The 19,957-nt window shown below is 44.2% G+C and overlaps 2 protein-coding genes across 2 annotated transcripts; both read right to left on the bottom strand.

Annotated features, from left to right (window-relative positions):
* Nucleotides 1-9,532: 9,532 nt before the first annotated feature.
* On the bottom strand, nt 9,533-10,713 carry sstr1a (somatostatin receptor 1a). The gene has a single exon (XM_050061867.1). It carries the CDS (start codon nt 10,684-10,686, stop codon nt 9,541-9,543), a length of 1,146 nt encoding a protein of 381 aa, XP_049917824.1. The 5' UTR covers nt 10,687-10,713; the 3' UTR covers nt 9,533-9,540.
* A 968-nt stretch (nt 10,714-11,681) lies between these two features.
* On the bottom strand, nt 11,682-17,381 carry clec14a (C-type lectin domain containing 14A). Its single transcript, XM_050061608.1, has 2 exons — nt 17,045-17,381; nt 11,682-13,773 (listed from the first exon to the last, which is right to left on the bottom strand). The coding sequence occupies exon 2, from the start codon at nt 13,731-13,733 to the stop codon at nt 12,384-12,386; it is 1,350 nt and encodes a 449-aa protein (XP_049917565.1). The 5' UTR covers nt 13,734-13,773; nt 17,045-17,381; the 3' UTR covers nt 11,682-12,383.
* Between the last annotated feature and the right edge of the window lie 2,576 nt (nt 17,382-19,957).

Raw genomic sequence — 19,957 nt, forward strand, 5'->3', positions numbered from 1 at the left:
CTCCAGGAAACATCTCATCAGTGATGGTGAGTGAGTGAGTGAGTGAGTGAGTGAGTGAGTGAGTGAATTAGTGAATGACTGAATGACCGAGTGAGTGACCAAATAAGTGAGCGAGTGACTGAATGAGTGAGAGAGTGACTGAGGAAGTTAGTGAGCGAGTGAGTGAGTGAAATAAGTGAGTGAATTACTGAGTGAGTGAGTGAATTACTGAATGGGTGAGTGAGCGAGTGACTAAGTGTGTAAATGAGTGAGTGAGTGAGTGAGTGCGTGAGTGAGTGAGTGAAGGAAGTAAGTGAGTGAAGGAAGTAAGTGAGTAAATTACTGAGTGAGTGAGTGAGTGAGTGAGTGAGTAAGTGAGTAAATTACTGAATGAGTGACTGAATGAGTGAGTGATTAAATAAGTGAGTGTGTGAATGAGTGAGTGACTGACTGACTGACTGACTGACTAACTGACTGACTGAGTGAGTGAGTGAGTGAGTGAGTGAGTGAAGTGAGTGAGTGAGTGAGTGAGTGAGTGACTGACTGACTGACTGACTGACCGAGTAAGTGAGTGAGTGAATGAGTGACTGGCTGACTGACTAAATGAGTGAAATAAGGGAGTGAGTGACTGAGTAAGTGAGTAAATGAGTGACTGAATGAGTGAGTGATCAAATAAGTGAGTGAATGAATGAATGAGTGAGTGAATTACTGAATGAGTGAGTGACTAAGGGACTAAATGAGTGAGTGAGTGAGTGAGTGAGTGAGTGAGTGAGTGAGTGAGTGAGTGAGTGAGTGAGTGTCCATGTTGTTGGTCATATTTAAGAGTTTTAAGGGTTTTAATCAGATAATCCTTAAGAACACATTAAAATAATACCGAGTGAGCCTAGTTAATGAATCCATTAATCATCCCCTTAAAATCCCATCAAATCACCTTAAGTACATAATTAACAGTGGGTTAGTTAATGTGATTTTAAGGGACTGATCTTTCTTTTCAGCAGCAGCACCGTGAACATAAAACATATAAAGCATGTTTGTGTTTAATGTAACTTATAATGAACTGGATCAAATATAAAAATATAGAAATAAGCACATAAGGATCAATAATTATTACACAATGTCACATTATATCACTGCTCCTCATGACTGACCCAGTCTCACAGATCACAGATCAGATTGTGGTGCGTGAACTGGTTTGTTATTCTGGTTGACTGGTTCCAGTGTGGTGGTTTAAAGCTGTTAATGAGCGAGTAACAGAGCGGAACAACTGATCAGTGCTCACCATTATCACACTGGATTAACTGGATGAGCCACTGGATTAAAGGACACTTACACCAAAATACTGGTAGGAGGAGGAGCAGGAGGAGGAGAAGAAGACGAAGAAAGTAAAATAACTTAAACTAGAAAATATATAGGTACTATTTCAGGGATTTATGAATCAAAACACATTTCAAGATGCTTTGAAACATTTTTACTTTTTTGTCTTCATTGAGATTTTAAAATAAAGTTCAGGATTCAAACCTTGACCCTCGAACAGCTAAAAGTCCTGCTACAGAGTCGTCGACCAGTTGAACCTGGACTCAGAGCCTTTCTGCTGAGTTTGGGACCAGTTGGATCTGAACTAAGGGTGCTTTCACACCTGCTCTGTTTGGTTCGGTTCAGTCAAACTCAAGTTCATTTTCCTCCTCAGTGCGGTCCACTTGTAAATGCTGCCGTGAGAACACGAACCAACTCTAGGCAATTATACAACTTTGGAACAACATTAGTCCCTGATTCAGACCAAAGGAGACAACTCTAGGTCTGAAAGCACCCTTAGTCCTCTTAATCTCTAGGACCCAGGGTGAGAGCCCATAGTTGTAGACATTTTGGACTAGGAACTGCCCTTGTACAAAGCTCTGAACCAGTTAGACCTGGACTAAGTACTGCTGAGTTTTGGACCCAGTTGGACCAGTTTCTGTCTCTATGGGTCCACTCTGACTGGTCTCTGGTGTTATGAGTCCGGTTTGAACCAAACTCTGTGATTGATGCTCATGTTTGACTGTTTCAGGTTAATGAGGGTAAAAACATGGAGGTCCGTGCATGAAGGTTCCTGTTTGTGGTTCAGGACTCGGAGGTTCAGGGTTTCGGTGTGACTCACAGGACTGTAAATCCTGCAGCCGTCACACTAAAAGCTCCTCAGTAATAATTATGTTGTTACTGCGGAGACTGACTCACCTGTCACCTGTCCATGAACTCCTCACACAGACTGACAGACTCCAGCAGACAGGATGTGAGGTCATGGCGACCACTGACACACATGTAGAGACTCACCTGGTCCTAAACCTGAACTTGAACGTGGACGTGAATGCTTTATTAAGGGTCACATAGAAGAAGGTATGCTGTTGTTATTTTGTCACATCAGTCGTTTCATGACGAGTCGTTACTTGCGACCTTTTCCGAACNCTTTCCAGCTCCTCCTGGGGGACCCCAAGGTGTTCCCAGGCCAGATGAGATATGTAATCCCTCCAGCGTGTTCTGGGTCTGCCCCGGGGCCTCCTACCAGTGGGACGTGCCCGGAACACCTCCAGCGGGAGGCGCCCAAGAGGATCCTGATCAGATGTTGAACACCCTCAACTGACCCATTTCGACGCAAAGGAGCAGCGGCTCTACTCTGAGCTCCTTCCGGATGTCCGAACTCCTCACCCTATCTCTAAGGCTGAGCCCAGACACCCTACGGAGGAAACTAATTTCGGCCACTTGTATCCGTGATCTCATTCTGTCAGTCACTACCCAGAGCTCATGACCATAGGTGAGGGTTGGGACGTAGATGGACCAATAAATTGAAAGCTTTGCTTTCTGGCTCAGCTCCCTCTTCACCATGACGGACTGTTGCAGCGCCCGCATCACTGCAGAAGCTGCACCAACCCGCCGATCCATCTCACGCTCCATTCTACCCTCACTCGTAAACAAGACCCCGAGATACTTGAACTCCCTCGCTTGAGACAGTAACTCTCTCTCAACCCGGAGAGGGCAAACCTCTGGTTTCCGACAGAGGACCATGGCCTCAGACTTGGAGGTGCTGACTCTCATCCCAACTTTTATTAACCTAACTGCCTAAACCCCTCGTTAGTCAAGATACAACACAAAGCACTGACACTTGGACAGAAGCTCTTGGTGTCATTATTGTCTCATCCAGGTTAAACAGTGTTTCCCTCCTGTAGAATAACATCCTGGGTGCTCAGCGTGGGTGAACAATGCTCCTGTTCTTTCGTTGCAGACATATTCATTAGGGTTCACTGTGCACCAATATCATGAGTACTGCCCAGGAGGGAGGCCCCTGTGAGGTCCTGGGGCCTGTTTCACCACATTTTGGTATTTCCTTTGACACATTTAACTAATCAGACTTTATATTTGTCCTCTGAGTGTGATCAGTGCTCAGGAATCACTTTTGTAAATGTGGCCCCTGAATTTGGCTACTGAATGTGGCAACTGACTTTGGCCCCTGAAAGTGGCAACTGAATGTGGCCCCTGACTGTGGCCCTTGAGGGAGGGGAACAGGTTTTTAACTGGGGACAGATTCAGGATTATTTTACAAAATAAAAGCCACATAATTCTCAGTTGGTTAATTTCACAGGAAATTAAACAAACAACTTCCTGTTACAAAGTTACATCATCACATCCATTAATATCTCATATACACTATAAATTATAAACTATACATCTATATATAAATACTGTATATCTATACCACATGATATATCAGCACTAATATCTATACTACATTATATAGAATATTATAAACCTAAAGCATATATTAATATCCATACAATAACTAAAAACGATATTTCTACACTGTACTATACATAATGTTATATATCAGAATTAAGGAATTAAAACAGATTTAAGAGCATTGTTAAAACAGTACAGACAAGTTATAGCAGAATCATCACATGAGAACATAACAGGAAGAAGTGTGTGTGTGTGTGTGTGTGTGTGTGTTTTGCAGCCTGTTATTAAAGTCACACTGATGGCTTTGTTTTGCCCATGAACTCTTCAACTCTGTTTTATCAGTCCAACTATCTACACACACACACACACACACACTTCCTCTGCTGTTCCTGCCGTCAGACGACAGGTGACGGAGTCCTCCTGAACTCTGTTAAAGTGCCTCACCTGAACATCATGTGACCTTTGACCCTCCAGTTTCACCTGAACTCAGAGATCAGATCAATAAGCTCAGACTACATTACCCACAAACCACCTGCAGTTTATCGGCACTGGTGGAAAGTAAATTCACTCCAGTGCTGCACTAAAGTACAAATATGAGGTACTTGTACTCTACATGAGTTTTTATTTAATTTCCTTCATGTCAGGAGGATAAACTGTGAGTGTGTCTCAGACAGAGGACGGACCTCAGCACCAACTGTTACAGTACACAAAACATCACATTTAACCAGGTCATCCTGAAACTGAGTTTAATACAGGATGATGTCATCTGCTCAGTGAGGGCTGTCTCCTGTCTGTCTCTGTGCTCTGCTTCCTGTGTTCTCTGGTTCTTATCTTCTGCTCTGCTGCCACCTGCTGGATGAATCATGGTGATGCACTGAGGAGTATCTTCATCATCGCTTCATGTTCAGTGTGATCACCTTGTTCTCTCAGTTACAGCTGTCTGAGGCCTCCAAGGTCCTCCAGGGTTCTACAGGGTCCTCCAGGATCCTCAAGGGTTCTCCAGGGTCCTCAAGGGTTCTTCAAGGTTCCCCAGGTTTCTCCAGGGTCTTCCAGGGTCCTCCAGGTTTCTCCAGGATCCTCCACAGTCCCCCAGCTTTCTCTAGGATTCTCCATGTTTCTCCAGGGTTCTACAGGGTTATTCAGGGTCCTCCAAGGTCCTCCAGGGTCCTCCACAGTCCTCCAGGGTTCTCCACAGTTCTCTAGCCTCCACAGTCCTCCAGGGTTCTCCACAGTTCTCTAGGTTTCTCCAGGTTTCTCCAGGATTCTTCAGGGTCCTCCAAGATTCTCCAGGGTCCTCCAAAGTTCTCTAGGTTTCTCCAGGGTCCTCCAGGGTTCTCCACAGTCCTCCAGGGTCTTCCAGGGTTCTCTAGGATCCTCCACAGTCCTCCAGGTTTCTCCAGGGTCCTCCACAGTCCTTCAGATTTCTCTGAGGTTCTCCAGGTTACTCCAGGGCCATCCAGGGTTCCCCAAGTTTCTCTGAGGTTCTCCAAGGTTCTCCAGGTTCTTCCAGGGTCCTCCAGGTTTCTCCAGGATCCTCCACAGTCCCCCAGCTTTCTCTAGGGTTCTCCAGGATTCTCCAGGGTTATCCAGGGTCCTCCACAATTCTCTAGGTTTCTCCAGGGTCTTCCAGGGTCCACAAGGTTTCTCCAGGATCCTCCAAAGTCCCCCAGGTTTCTCTAGGGTTCTCCATGTTTCTCCAGGGTTCTACAGGGTTATTCAGGGTCCTCCAAGGTTCTCCAGGGTCCTCCACAGTCCTCCAGGGTTCTCCACAGTTCTCTAGGTTTCTCCAGGGTTCTCCAGGGTCCTCCAAGATTCTCCAGGGTCCTCCACAGCCCTCCAGGGTCCTCCAAAGTTCTCTAGGTTTCTCCAGGGTCCTCCACAGTCCTTCAGATTTCTCTGAGGTTCTCCAGGGTTTTCCAGGTTACTCCAGGGCCATCCAGGGTTCTCCAAGTTTCTCTGAGGTTCTCCAAGGTTCTCCAGGGTCTTCCACAGTGCTCTGGCGTTCTCTGGGGCTCTCCAGGGTTCTTCAGAGCTCCTCACAGTCCTCCAGGGTTCTCCAGGGTCCTCCATATTCCACTGGCTTTCTCCAGGGTTTGCCAGACTCCTCCAGGGTTCTCCAAAGTTCTCCAGGGTCCTCTGGCTGGTCCAGGGGCCCAAACACTTTCACCCAGCTGCTGTGTCAGTGGTTGTTTCTTTCTGTCGTCACATTGAACACATTTTATACACTGAACACAATCAGCCAATCACAGCTCGTATTTCTCACGAGACACTGAGACACGTTATTATTGATCAGTGTCTTTATTACAGGTGTGATGAGGTCACCTGATGAAGAGCAGCTCAGTAAGTCATCATCGTTAGGAAGAACTAGATTTATATTAAACACATTTAAAACAATAGATATAACTTACATAATGATTATAATGAATGATAATTGTAAATATTTTTAAGAAATAATTACTGCAGTTTGTTTCTGTGTTTCATCAGCATACAGAGATATTGATCTGGGGATTGATCGGAGAGGACCATCACAGCACTTAGATTATTATCCGTGTGTGTGTGTGTGTGTGTGGTTTGTGCCAACATCACCATGGTAACCCAATCTGTTGCTTCCTGCAGTGTTGCAGCAGACACTGTCCTCCCACTCTGCAGACTGCACACGATATCCCTGACAGCTGAGTACTATGTTTTCTATTGTGACAATCTTTGTCACCAGTCCATGATTTTTCAGATGGATTCTATTCAAGCAGAAACCTACAGGGCCGAAACCTGAAGCCAAAACCTGCCATTCCTCTAATGACCACTTGAGGCTGGCTGCAGAGGCCAGTCACTCCCCATAGACTCCCAAGTTTACAGCAAAAATAAACATGTTTACAGCCTGGTACAAAAACAGTTTTGGTCTCTAAAGCTCATTTCAACATTCATGACAACTGTGTGGGGTTGTGTTTTTATAATTCACCTGGTTACACTTTATTAAGGCTTAAGGTTACTCATAATTAAGGGCAGGGCCACTCTGAGTGACAGACTGTCTGCTGATAGTGTCCTCGGCTTCTCAGTCAGATCCACCCCTTGCTCCTCCACAGCGCCAACCTCTTGCCCAAATATGGTCACGACTGGCCCCAAAAAAAGAAGAGGGCGACGGCGGTAATGCTGATCTCAAGGCGTCAAAACAGGAGTCCACAAATCAATGGGTGACATCGCGGTTGCTATGTCCATTCTTTTTTTACAGTCTATGTTTCTATTACACCTTTAACACTCGTGTCCTTGAACTTCAGGGACCAGTTTGTGCCGTGACAGCCAATCGGCATTGAGATACTCTGGGGACGTATAATGCCAAGGACGTACTGGTGGAAGTTTATTCAGCGATTTCACACACACATGATGCGAATTATTCGCACAGTCAGCGCAGGAGTCAACACAAAATATTCTCGCACGAGTAAAGGCCTTTGCACACGAGTCTGTTTATTGTTGCATATCTAGAAATAAATACAACCTCACATTGTGTCAATCATGTTTGCACACTGTGTCCGAAACTTTGGTCTGTCATAAAGATTTTCGGAACAGGTTCGATTTTCTGTGTTTTTCGCCTCCGTCAGAGTCATTCGAGACGTTTGAAGAAGAATCAGTGAAGAAAATGTGGCGGAGGGACGCAGCCCAGGACAGACAGACAGACAGACAGGGTGCACACAATCATTTCATAACTCAGACAGGTCACTTTCAACAGGGCAGATATTCAGGTAGATGATGAAGAAGAGGAGGAGGATGTGGAGACAGAGACGGAGGACAGCTCCTCCCCTTCATGCAGCTGTGGTGCCAAATGAAAGACAGGGAGGGAGTGGTGACAGTCAGATAGGTAACTGCAGAGCAGAGAGGCAAAGGAGGAAATGTGTCTTTTTATTTTGTCACGAATTGCAAATTTTCACAACAAAACACGTTAGAATCAGTGTGCGAGGTTTCTGTGTGTAATGGATGACAGATTATGAAAACTCATCAGTAAAAGAAACTCAGACTCAGTGTGCAAAGGCCTTAAGCTGAAACGAAAACTTGCACCACGTTTGGTGTCAACACAACATCACACGTGTGGATGAATACTACATATCATATCTACACATCACATCAGACATGAATCGCTCCCTTTTACACTGAACAACAATTTAAACGCAGCACTTTTATTTTTGCTCCCGTTTTTCACAGGTTTAAGTTAAAGTCGGTTACCATGATGATGTGATGTCAGGTCAAGACCCTGGTGAGGATGACGAGCATGAAGATGAGCTTTCCTGAGACGGTTTCTGACGGTTTGTGCAGAAATTCTTTGGTTATACAAACCATTTGTTGCATCCTTTAAAGTAATCTGATTACAGTGAAATAAGGACAGAGTGTGGTGCTGATCATTAACACTGAAACGTTATTTAATGTGACTCAGTTTATGTGCAGAATGAATGAACCGCAGTGAACCTGACCTCATCTTCATCCTCCTCCTCCTCCTCTGTGTCCTGAGCTGTTGTTATGACATCATCAGAGAGGTGACCTTCACACAGCTGACAGGAGATCAGTTCATGACTGATGGGAGTGATGAGATGGAACATAAATCCTCAGATCTGATCAGGGAAAAGCTTTTTATAATCAACTTTATTGATCCATCGACTGAGTCAGATTAGCGCTCAGATTATAGCTCATCATCATCATCATTATCATTATCATCGTCATCATCATCATCATCATCATTGTCACTTTTGGGGCACCACAACAACAACAACAACAACATGAAACTTAAATGTAAGAAAATATCTTATTTAATAAGAAACAAGTCACCTACAACTCCCAGAGTGCACTTCACTAACAATCAGCCAATCACAAATCTTTTTATTGTAAATAAATAACCAATGAAAATCATTTGTTCGGCAGCTCAGTGGTCAATCACACCTGAACGCATGTTGTCCCAAGTCCACCTGCAGGGGGCGGGGCTAAAGCTGCAGTCTGTTGTCACACACTGGGTGTGTGCGCCCAGGCCGACCTGTTGGTACACAACTGTTCACGTGTTTTCCGTCACCTGATCGACCAATCAGATCTACAAACTCGTGTGTAACCTCTGAGGACCAGAACAAGAGCCCTTATCGTGGCCCCTGATGGGCCATCATGGACCCTGGTCGAACCTGAAGGATCTTGGTGGACTGTGGTGGACCATCATGGACCCTGGTGGACAATCATGGAAACTGGTGGATCCTGGTGGACTGTAGTGGACCATCATGGAACCTGGTGGATCTTCATGGACCTTGGTGAACCATCATGGACCCTGGTCGAACCTGAAGGATCTTGGTGGACTGTGGTGGACCATCATGGAACCTGGCGGACCATCATGGACCCTGGTGGACAATCATGGAAACTGGTGGATCCTGGTGGACTGTAGTGGACCATCATGGAACCTGGTGGATCTTCATGGACCTTGGTGAACCATCATGGACCCTGGTGGATCCTGGTGGACTGTAGTGGACCATCATGGACCCTGTTGGACCATCATGGACCCTGGTGGACCATCATGGATCCTAGTGGATCCTGGTGGACCATCATGGACCCTGGTGGGCCATTATGGAACCTGATGGACCTTGATGGACCATCACGAACCCTGGTGGACTGTAGTGGACCATCATGGACCCTGGGGGACCATCATGGACTACCATGGACCCTGTTGGATCCTGGTGGACCACCATGGACCCTGGTGGATCCTGGTGAACCATCATGGACCCTGGTGGATCCTGGTGAATCCTGGTGGAACCTGATATAACCTGACGTTGCACAGGATTTGCAGTCACAGAGCAACACCATAAAAACCCAGTCCTAGTGGTGCCATCAGGGCTCAGACTACATCCTGGAGCTGTTGCTCGGGGGACAGGTCCTGTCCTCCTCCTGGTCCTCGTGGTGGTTCTGGTCCAGACTGACTCTGCGGCTCTGCAGGGCCGTGCTGTAGTAGTCCAGGTAGTCCAGGGGCTCCTCGGGGGCCTCCATCCAGCGCATACACAGGATCCTCTGGAAAGATCGGCGGAAGTTGTCAGACAGGAAGCCGTAGAGCACCGGGTTGGCGCAGCTGTTGGCGTAACCCAGGACGACGGCCAGCTGGCTGAGGGTGGGGTCGTGACGCTGCAGGAAGACGCCCACCAGCTGCACCACGTGGAAGGGCATCCAGCACACCACGAACACCGACACCACCACCGTCACCATCACCGTGATCTTCCTCTCCGACTTCCTGCGCTGCTGCCAGCCGGCCCGCAGCGCCACCGCCCGCAGCTGGCTCAGGATCAGCACGTAGCACAGGCAGATGGCCAACACCGGAAACAGGAAGCCCATCAGGAAGGCGTAGACCGCGAACACCGCCATCCAGCGGTGCTCCGGCTCCGGCATCTGCATGTTACAGGCCACCGAGCCATCAGAGTTCGGGGCGGTGGAGGAGAAGAGGATGATGGGAAGGATGACCAGCAGAGAGAACATCCACACGCACGCGTTCACCAGCTTGGCCACGGTGGGTCGCCGGTACCGGGACGCCCGCAGCGGGTGCACCACAGCGATGTACCGGTCCACACTGAGCACCGTCAGGCAGTAGATGCTCGTGAACATGTTGATGGCGTCCACACTGAGCACGAGGCGGCACAGCGCGGCGCCAAACGGCCACCGGCGCAGCAGCGCGGCGGTGACGACGAACGGCACGCTCAGCATCAGCAGCTCGTCCGCCACCGCCAGGTTCAGGATGTACAGGTTCGTCGCCGTCTTCATCTTAGCGTACCGGAAGATGACGTAGATGACCATGGAGTTCCCGCTCAAACCGACCACACACACCACCGAGTAGATGGAGGAGATGAGAGCCGCGCTGCCCGCCGAGGGCGCTCCGCCGCCGGACACCGAGCCGTTACCGGCTCCGTTCAGCAGAGAGAAGCCGCCTCCGTCCTCCACAGAGCTCAGAGTGGCGGGAAGAGGAGAAGAAGAGGAGGAAGAGGAGGAGGTGTTCAGCTGCATGACAGAGAGACGATGGAGAGATTCATCCAGGAGAATATAATGAGAGACGAGCCGCTGCTTCAGAGGATCCGGTTCAACCGGAGAGACGCCCCGGTACACAGAGAGAGAGACAGGGAGGGAGGGAGACACAGACAGACAGAGGATGATGAGGCTTTAGCAGTTTCCTGGTTATTAAATTGATTGAATATAAAAAAAGTTGAGTTTATATTTATAAATACTGAGAAAAAGTATAATAATAATATTTGATATTTATTTCAAATGTGTAAAAAATAGACATGAAGTTATATTTACAAATAATGAAAAGCAATTTTCAGTGTAGAGTTACTTTGATTTACATATTTGAAAAGGAATGAGAGGAAGTAAACTAATTAAACTCCACCTCTTCTCCAGACAGCCTTCTATAGATAAACCTATAGCTTATACTTTTCTAAATATACCATCGTTATTACCTTATTACTTTGTCACATAAAAATAACCTATGTATATGTATATAATATTAACTACCAAATATCTATCCTACAAAAACCTATTGTAGTATATGATATAACCTACCAATACCTGTGACTTACAAATATAAACCAATCCAAAAGCATATACTAACAATTGTTTTTTTTTTAAATATTTTCATGGTTGCAGGTTATTTCTTGCTTTAAACATTATTTGTGCAAAATCATCACGACCAGAAAATTTAAAATAAAATCTGTAAAAATAATACCAAGTTTTAAACTCACCTCTCAGTGCACACTGTCCTTGTGTGTTCATATAATAATGTCACGTGACCTGAGGGGGGCTGTCATTTCCTGTCAGGACATTTCTTCTCTTCAGGAAACCACTTTATAAACACACTGTGGTCACTTTCTGTCCCCACTAAAACCTCTCACTCCACCTCAGCTGAATGTTCCAGGCATTGAAGGGTGTCCACATACTTTTGGCCACATAGTTTGAACATTAATGAATGACAAACACACGTTTCCTGTGTTTTAAAAATAAAATGTGAAACTTTATTCAAAACAGCAACATTTTTTTTTATTGATGAAAAAGTAAAAACATTTTATAATAATAACAAATTCAACTAATAAAGTCAGTTTAATTTCCTGACGGATAAAAACACTCATAAACAGAATCAGAAATATTGTCAGATTTAATTTAATGTTTCTCTTCTTGCCACTTAATTTAAAGTCATTGACACAAGTTTTTCCAGAACTCTAAAACACATTTACATCAGGTATTTATAAAATAATATTTAGTTTATGCTTTACTAAACTGTTTATTAATTAAATGTATTACATGTACTAATGAATGATTCTGATTAAAGCTTCAGTTTTTAAATAATAAATCATTAATTTTGATTTATAAAAAAAAAAAAAAACGAATCCAGAGGTTTCTAAATGTCCTTTTCTGTTATCTCCAGAGAGTCTGATTCAATGGGAACGTTGAGTGTTTATGTCTAATGTTTTAATCTTAAATTTGAATCAGAAAAAAATAGCAAATGAGGTTAAAGAGTTTCACCTGTCTCCAGGTGAGCTCCTGTTAGGAAGCACTGGAACAGAAAACAAACTTGACTGCAAAATATCTTCACTTCAGAAAGTCTGGTCTGAGAAAACATTTTCAATGAAGATAAACTTTTCTAACTTCCTGGAGTCATTTTGGAGACACTCTGATGATGTCACTGCCAAAAACAACCAATCACAGCTCCCTCATGTCGCTACTTTCTCATTGGCTGTTCCATAGGAGTCCTTGCCATCTTTGCTCTTCATCGCCATCTTCTCCGCCTTCTTCATGGCTCGTTTCTTCGACCGCCTCATGAGGCAGCACTTCACTGTAACTGCGATGATGACCACCAGCACCACCAGTGCTGCCACAGCAATTAGCACTGGGATCAGGATACCACCTGTCGCCGTGTCCGCGCACTCTGGCGAGCCCTCTTCATGCTGTTTCCCGTCCTCGTCAGAGCAGAAGCATGTGTAGGAGCCCTCAGTGTTCAGGCAGTTGTGCCTGCAGGTGGCGCCGCCGCCCCTGCTGCACTCGTCAATATCCAAACACTTTCCAGTGGCGTTTTTCTGGAAGCCTTTCTCACATGGCAGGCAGATGGTGCTGAAGTTGGCGGGGTTGTCGTCCAGCAGCCGCCACACAGTAGGAGAGCCCCAGCAGCGAACCTCCACCAAGACATTGGGCCAGCACTGCACCGTGATCCTTTTGATGTTGTCATGGTCCAAAATGATGGAGCGGAAATCATCGTGGGAGGGATGCTTACATGGGTCTGACCCCTGCGCTGGTTCAGAACTAGGATCAAGACCAGGTCCCTGCAGTTCAGATCCTGTTTCACGCGTCAGGTTAGTTTCTTGTTTTGGCCCTTGGCTCGGAAGTTTAGGTTCAGGTTGTGGTGGTTTAGATGTAGCAGATGTAGATTCTGGTGTAGCTGGTTGTTTTGGTGCAGGTGTAGGTTCTGGTGAAGCAGATGTAGGTTGCGGTGTAGCTGGTTGTGGTTTTGCAGGTGTAGGTTTTGGTGGTGCAGGTGTAGGTTCTGGTGGTGCAGGTGTAGGTTCTGGTATAGCTGATTCTGGTGAAGCAGGTTTAATACGGGTCTTACATATGAACTGGAAACTGTCCTTACAGGTGACAGAGATCAGACCCCACTTGGTTACCGTCGATCCATCCAACTCTCCCTTTAGTGCTGCACAGCGATCCGACGTGCAGCTATACACTGGTTCCTTGATCCAGCGGTTCACCTGCGAGTCCTGACTGCCATCCTCTATCCACTTGAATCCTCTAAGTGGCATTTCAGGAACAACACACTGCTTCTTGACCTTCCTCAGTCCGACCCAGAGGGTGAACTCCTTCTGTAGTGGGGACGCAGACTTGGAGACAAGCCTGAGGACATCTGTGACCTCCTGGTTAGTGGCGAGGGTGGTGAGGACGCCAGGAGAACAGTCCTTCAGGGCCTGGTCGAAGGTGACATTGGTGGGGCGGATGGTGTACTGTGGTGGTTCAGCTGAGATGTTTCTGAACAAGACCAAGAAATAAATCCAGCAAAACCAGATCTCCATCTTCTGTGATAATGATGATGATGATGATGATGATGTCAGTCTGCGAAAAACAGAAAAACAAACACATCATGATAATCAATGATAATGTCAACACAGCTGAACCATGTGTATGTGTGTGTGTGTGTGTGTGTGTGTGTGTGTGTGTGTGTGTACATATATAGGTAAATACAATATAGTATATAGTAGTTTGAGTATATGATATGAAAGTTGGAATATATGGAATGACAGTTGGAATATATGGAATGAAAGTTGGAATATATGGAACGAAAGTTGGAATATATGGAATGAAAGTTGGAATATATAGAATGAAAGTTGGTATATATAGAATGAAAGGAAGTTGGAATATATAGAATGAAAGGAAGTTGGAATATATAGAATGAAAGTTGGAATATATGGAATGAAAGTTGGAATATATGGAATGAAAGTTGGAATATATAGAATGAAAGTTGGAATACATAGAATGAAAGTTTGAATATATAGAATGACAGTTGGACTATATGGAATGAAAGTTGGAATATATGGAATGTAAGTTGGAATATATAGAATGAAAGTTGGAATACATAGAATGAAAGTTTGAATATATAGAATGACAGTTGGAATACATAGAATGAAAGTTTGAATATATAGAATGACAGTTGGACTATATGGAATGAAAGTTGGACTATATGGAATGAAAGTTGGAATATATGGAACGAAAGTTGGAATATATGGAATGAAAGTTGGAATATACGGAATGAAAGTTGGAAGAGTTTCATTTTAAAAATTTCAATTTTATCACAAATATTATCATTCCATATAATTAAACTTTTATTCTCTCTCTCCCTCTATATATAGATATGTTCAAGGTTCATTCCATATTTTCAAACTTTCATTCTATTTATTACGGTTTTAGTCAATATATTCAAGTTCCATTCTATATGTTCAAAGTTGATTCCATATATTCAAAGTTTTATTCTATATATCTGATTTTATTCTGTACAGTCACGTTTCATTCTATATGTTCAAGTTTCATTCTATATATTCAAACTTTCACTCTATATATTAAAGTTTAATTTCATATATTCATGTTTCATTCATTATATTGAATGAATGAATGAATGAATGAATGAATAGCTATATTTCAAACCAAAGTTTAAAACAATGTTGTGATATCAAAAAAACAAAAACAAAACAGAAATGTTTGAAAAGGAGTAGGTAGAAGTAAAACTTATATGTTCCTACTCCTCTTTCAATTTTCTTCTATTAACTTAAATTCTTTGCACAATTTCTTACATGTATATATAGTTACATACAACAATAAACCCATTTTTACAACCCAATTTTCTAATTATATTACATTCCTAAATTTAATTACAATAAACCTGGTGATACTTAATAAATACAAATTTCCCTAAAACAGCTTTTCCTATGCCCAGTACCTGTCAAGGGTTTGTTTTTTGTGCAGTTTTTTAAAATGGTTTACATTTATACTTTCTTTAAGCTCATCTGCCAACCCATTCCACAAATCCACCCCACACACTGAAATACACAGACTTTTTTTAGTTGTACAAACACACTGTTTTTTAAAGTTAAGCTTTCCTCTCACGTTATAACCCCCCTCCCTGTCACAAAACATTTTTGTATGTTACCCGGAAGTGAATTATTTCTTGCTTTGAACATGATCAATGGTTAATGCAGTTTCAAATTTGACCAGATCCATACATTTTAATGCATGTGACATTAAAAACAGTGTGTGTGTTCCCTATACCCAATATTATGTATTATCCTTATTGCTTTCTTCTGGTGCATAATGGCTGCAAGTGTTGCCCCAAACTTCCACACAGTACAGCAGATATGGTTATACAAGTGAGGAATAGAGGTTGCAATTCTCTTTGCCAGTTTTTTCTTATGTAATTGATCTGGAGTTTTTCGTCTACGATCACACCGAAAAAATTATTTCAATGTTAACATTGTCAGTTGTCATCTGTATATCTGTGTGTACATTTTTGTTCCCAAACAACATAAATTTAGTTTTATTCATTAAAGGGGAACTAATGTTTTTTTCAACCTGGGCCCTATTTTCCGATCTACTTTTGTCTAAATGAGTGATAGGATGTTCAATATTTGACATTTCTCCAGTACGAAGCTCGGGATGACCTGCCTGCAGCCCGTGAGCGCGCGCTATATTAAATAATAGGGCACTCAGACAGCGTCAAACAACGTCAAAATACGTCCACTAAAAGTGCATTTTTTTCACACAGATAGGCTCGGATTGTTAGTATAATTATCAGACAACATAACGGAATGGAGAAATGAACGTCTGTGTTTACCTTTAGCTGGATTCAGACATGTTGTTCTGCCTGTTGCAATTTTAGTATATGTGCTACCGAAGTAACACTGCTCCCTCTCTCTCCTCGTCCGCTCTTCAGTTTCAATGAGCTCTGCATCCGTGTACGTCCGCGTACTCCGTGTTCAAATAAATACGGTCCATCCAGATCCAGTTGGTCAAAATCGGGTATAAATTCGGACATGTTTGTTGTGGCAAGTCAAGTCTGGTTCTGAAATCTCACGTCTCACGAGATTTGAGTTGTTGCAGGAAGTTACCGCTGGAGTGACCTTACAAACGCGAAGAGTTACTCTGTTTGGAGTAGTCATGGCTGAATTTTTACCTGATTTTGACCAAGTGGATCTGGATGAGCCATTTGAATTTGATGACCGCCCATATTTACTTGAACACGGAGTACACGGACGTACACGGATGCAGAGCTCATTGAAACTGAAGAGCGGACGAGGAGAGAGAGGGAACAGTGTTACTCAGGTAGCCTCCCTTGTTGTCAAAGAGCAATCGCCCCTGATTTCCAGGCATATTATAGGATGACTCAAGTGAGCTTCCCCTGTTTGAAAGACCAGTAGCCGCCACTGGTCTGAGGTTAGCGCTGTTGGAATATCACCTGAACTTACTGTGGACTGACAAATCAGAGTTTAAACTTCTTCAGTCTAACCACTGAGCAAACTGCGGAAAAACCCAGTTGCACCGTTGTGGTTCAATAATGATCGAGGGTCAATGAAAACAATTTCAACGTTCAAGCTCACAGTGTTTTCCTGTGTCGTAAGCCACTCATTTGAGTTCTTCTTTTTAGGATATAATATAATAATAGGATCATTATAAAGAAAAGTTTTAGGTAAAAGAAAGCAAAGAAAATTAACTAGGACTAAGTGGACATGAGACATGAGACATCCTAAAGAGGAGGAAAGGAGGAAGCTTCCTGTCTGATGGATCCTTATCACTTTAATTGTTTCTGATAAACTGACACAAATCTGACTTCTCTTACCGTCTGTGTCTTCAGCACAAATCAGATTCATTCAGTGTCTCTCCTCTTTTCTCCAACTTCCTCTTCTTCAGTTTCTCCTTCTTTTCTTTGAGTGTTCAGTCAGATGTTTCTCCACCTTCTTCTCCTTCAGTGTCTTCTTCTCGACTTACAGTTTTCACTGGTGCTTGCTTCTCTTTTACGTACTTTATCCTCTAGTCTCCTCTCTTCTCCTGCACTCCTATCTTCAACACCTCCGTCTCCTCCTTCAGGTTCCTCAGTCTCTCACTTAACTTCTATAATACGTTTTCCCAGTTAGTCCTGATTTCTCCTCCACAGTAGCTCCACTGACAGACTGACTGCCGGCCTCACCCCTCGAACACCCCCCTCCCGCCCCCCCACCATCACCACCACAGGAAGTGTGCTGTGTCTTGATATGGCGAGCCAGTTTCCTCCAGAGAAACACTGCCACTGTAACCGCTGAAACCTGAATCAAGTCTGAATTCCATCATTAGTGTTTCCCACAGTGGGTAAACTTCAGTGCTCCTGCAGACAGTGCAGCCTAAACCACATATATGTAATGTAGAGTAACTCTGCTGAGTATCTGCTCTGTGATTGGCTGAGAGAAGGAGATATTCAAGGCACGTTTGTAACTCTGACCGCACCTGTCAGAGAGTCCAGAAGATTTATTTTATTCTCACTCCAGGTCAAAACATCATTTATCATGGGCGTCCTTAGGAATATCTGAGTTGGTACTAAATAGTGGAGGAGATGAGAATAATTTAAGTTAATACACAGTTTTATTTCCCCCTCCATGAATTGCCATCATAACATGATGGAGGTTTGCATGTCCCTGTGACCCTGGGGGCTACGTTGTCCAGGGTAAAAAGCTCCTGATAGGGTCTCCCAACGCAGAGTTGTCCCAGGGAAGGAGCCAGACTAAAGGTCCTGATCACACAGAAAGCGTTTTAGCAGCTGGTGCCTTTTTCTAATTGTTTTTAATAAGAATGAAGCTTTTTGCTCGCAGCTTTTCGTTGTGATGTGCCTCACGTTTCTGCGTTCTAGGCTGCTCCTCAAGTTGAAAAAACTTCAACTCAGAGCAGAAAAAAATGCCACACGTCATCTCTCTTTTTGGTCATCTTTTTTCCCATGGTCCAATCAGATGATGTGAGGGGCGGGCCTTCTGTGATGGTCACAACAACAAGTTTACAGTTGGTAAACAATGAAGGAGAAACTGGTGGTAGCTGTTGCTGGATACCCAGGGCTATACGCCCAATGACAGACAGCAGGTTGTCAAACTGCCCCTGAGTCATCCTAAAATATGCCTGGAAATCAGGGGCGATTGCTCTGAGACAACAAGGGAAGCTGAACTTCCCCTAAAATTTCATAGAAGAAATGGTCAAATATGCACTATTGAATTTACATTAAAATAAGAATTTACATTGCATTAAACGTGCGCTAGGATGCGTTTAACATCATGACTATGATGTTCAAACGACAGCTGTTTATCACCAGTTTTCAAACACGACCTCCCTGTCATACATTCTTGTGTCAGCACGATGTACGCGGAGCCTCCCAGCATTCCTATGTGACAGCGCTGAGCACGTTTTTTTCATGCAGCAAAGCGAGACGGTCATTGGATAAAGGCGACATAATCGTCACTTCCAGCGAAGTTCAGCTTCCCCTGGGACCTAATGCAGAGTGCCGTCCGGAGTTCCTTATTTCCATAAGCCATGTAGCTCATTTTCACCATTTGTACAGTACACACACAACACACACTGTAAATAAAGACATAAACGTTGCATTATTGCGACCATCACAGACCATTTTCTGCAAAAGCAGCGGAGGGCAGAATTCATATATAAATAAATGTGTGTTTCAGTAATATTTGAGAATGTTCAGAGAATGTTGCTATATAGCACTGTTTGTTACCTGGGCCAGTGTTAAGGTGCTGCTCGTTTCAGGGAAACTTATTTTGAGAGAAAATTAATGCTGGTGGTGCGACACAGTTCAGGTGTTTAAACCCATCTGAAAATCTTTGAGGTGTGTGTTGCTGTGGTTCTGTGACATGAGTGGTTGAAAAATGGCTTCAATTAAATGTTCCTTTTCTAAGTTACTGCCTCGCTACAATATGACACATTTTATGATGTAAACTTAAAGTGAGCTTCCCCTGTTTGAAAGACCAGCAGCCGCCACTACTGGAAATGGCCATCATGGAGGAGAAGCTCCTGGACCAACTGGTGGTACTCCCTGTGATCCACCCTCTTTTTTAGGGTCTCATGTACCCACACAGATCTCCGTTTCTCTGTGCCCAACAAACTATTTACTAACAGCGTTACAAGCATTCAATCTTAAAAAAGCAGTGTAATGCGCCTCACGTTTTGCAACCTGCAAAACGCTTTCTGTGTGATTGTGATTTAATATACCGTGATAAATCAGCTGAGAATGAGCTGAAACATCTCACCCAGAACAGGGAAACTGGGGCCTCTTCCTTGAGCCAGACCTGGGAGGAAGGCCAGCTGGTGAGCGTCTAATGGCCAGGCCTTAATCCATGGGGCCCACTTAGGCTCAGGCCAAAAAAATGACATGGAATCTGTGCCCACTGGCAGGGATAGGCATTGCAGTTGGGTGCATTGTGTGTTGGGCAGCAGGTAGGGGCGGGGACCCAGGCGTACTGACCCCTGGCTTTGCAAACTGGCTCTGGGGATGTGGAACGTCTCCTCTCTGGCAGGGAAAGAACTGCAGCAGGTGCAGGAAGTGTAGCGGTACGAAGTAGATATAGTTGGGCTCACCTCTATGCATAGCACTGGTTCTATAACCAAACTCCTGGAGAGGTGCTGGGCTCTTGCTGTTTCCGAAGTTGCTGTGTTGGAGTTCTCCCCGGGGAACAAGAAGGTCGCCTCTATGCGACTATGAGTAGCTGAGAGGAGGTCTCTG

The sequence above is a fragment of the Epinephelus moara genome, chromosome 14 (assembly GCF_006386435.1).
Source record: "Epinephelus moara isolate mb chromosome 14, YSFRI_EMoa_1.0, whole genome shotgun sequence".
NCBI classification, from domain to species: domain Eukaryota; kingdom Metazoa; phylum Chordata; class Actinopteri; order Perciformes; family Serranidae; genus Epinephelus; species Epinephelus moara.

What these genes read in the sequence shown, in the direction of transcription:
- clec14a (XM_050061608.1), bottom strand. Translation starts at nt 13,733, where the DNA reads ATGGAGATCTGGTTTTGCTGGATTTATTTCTTGGTCTTGTTCAGAAAC.
- sstr1a (XM_050061867.1), bottom strand. Translation starts at nt 10,686, where the DNA reads ATGCAGCTGAACACCTCCTCCTCTTCCTCCTCTTCTTCTCCTCTTCCC.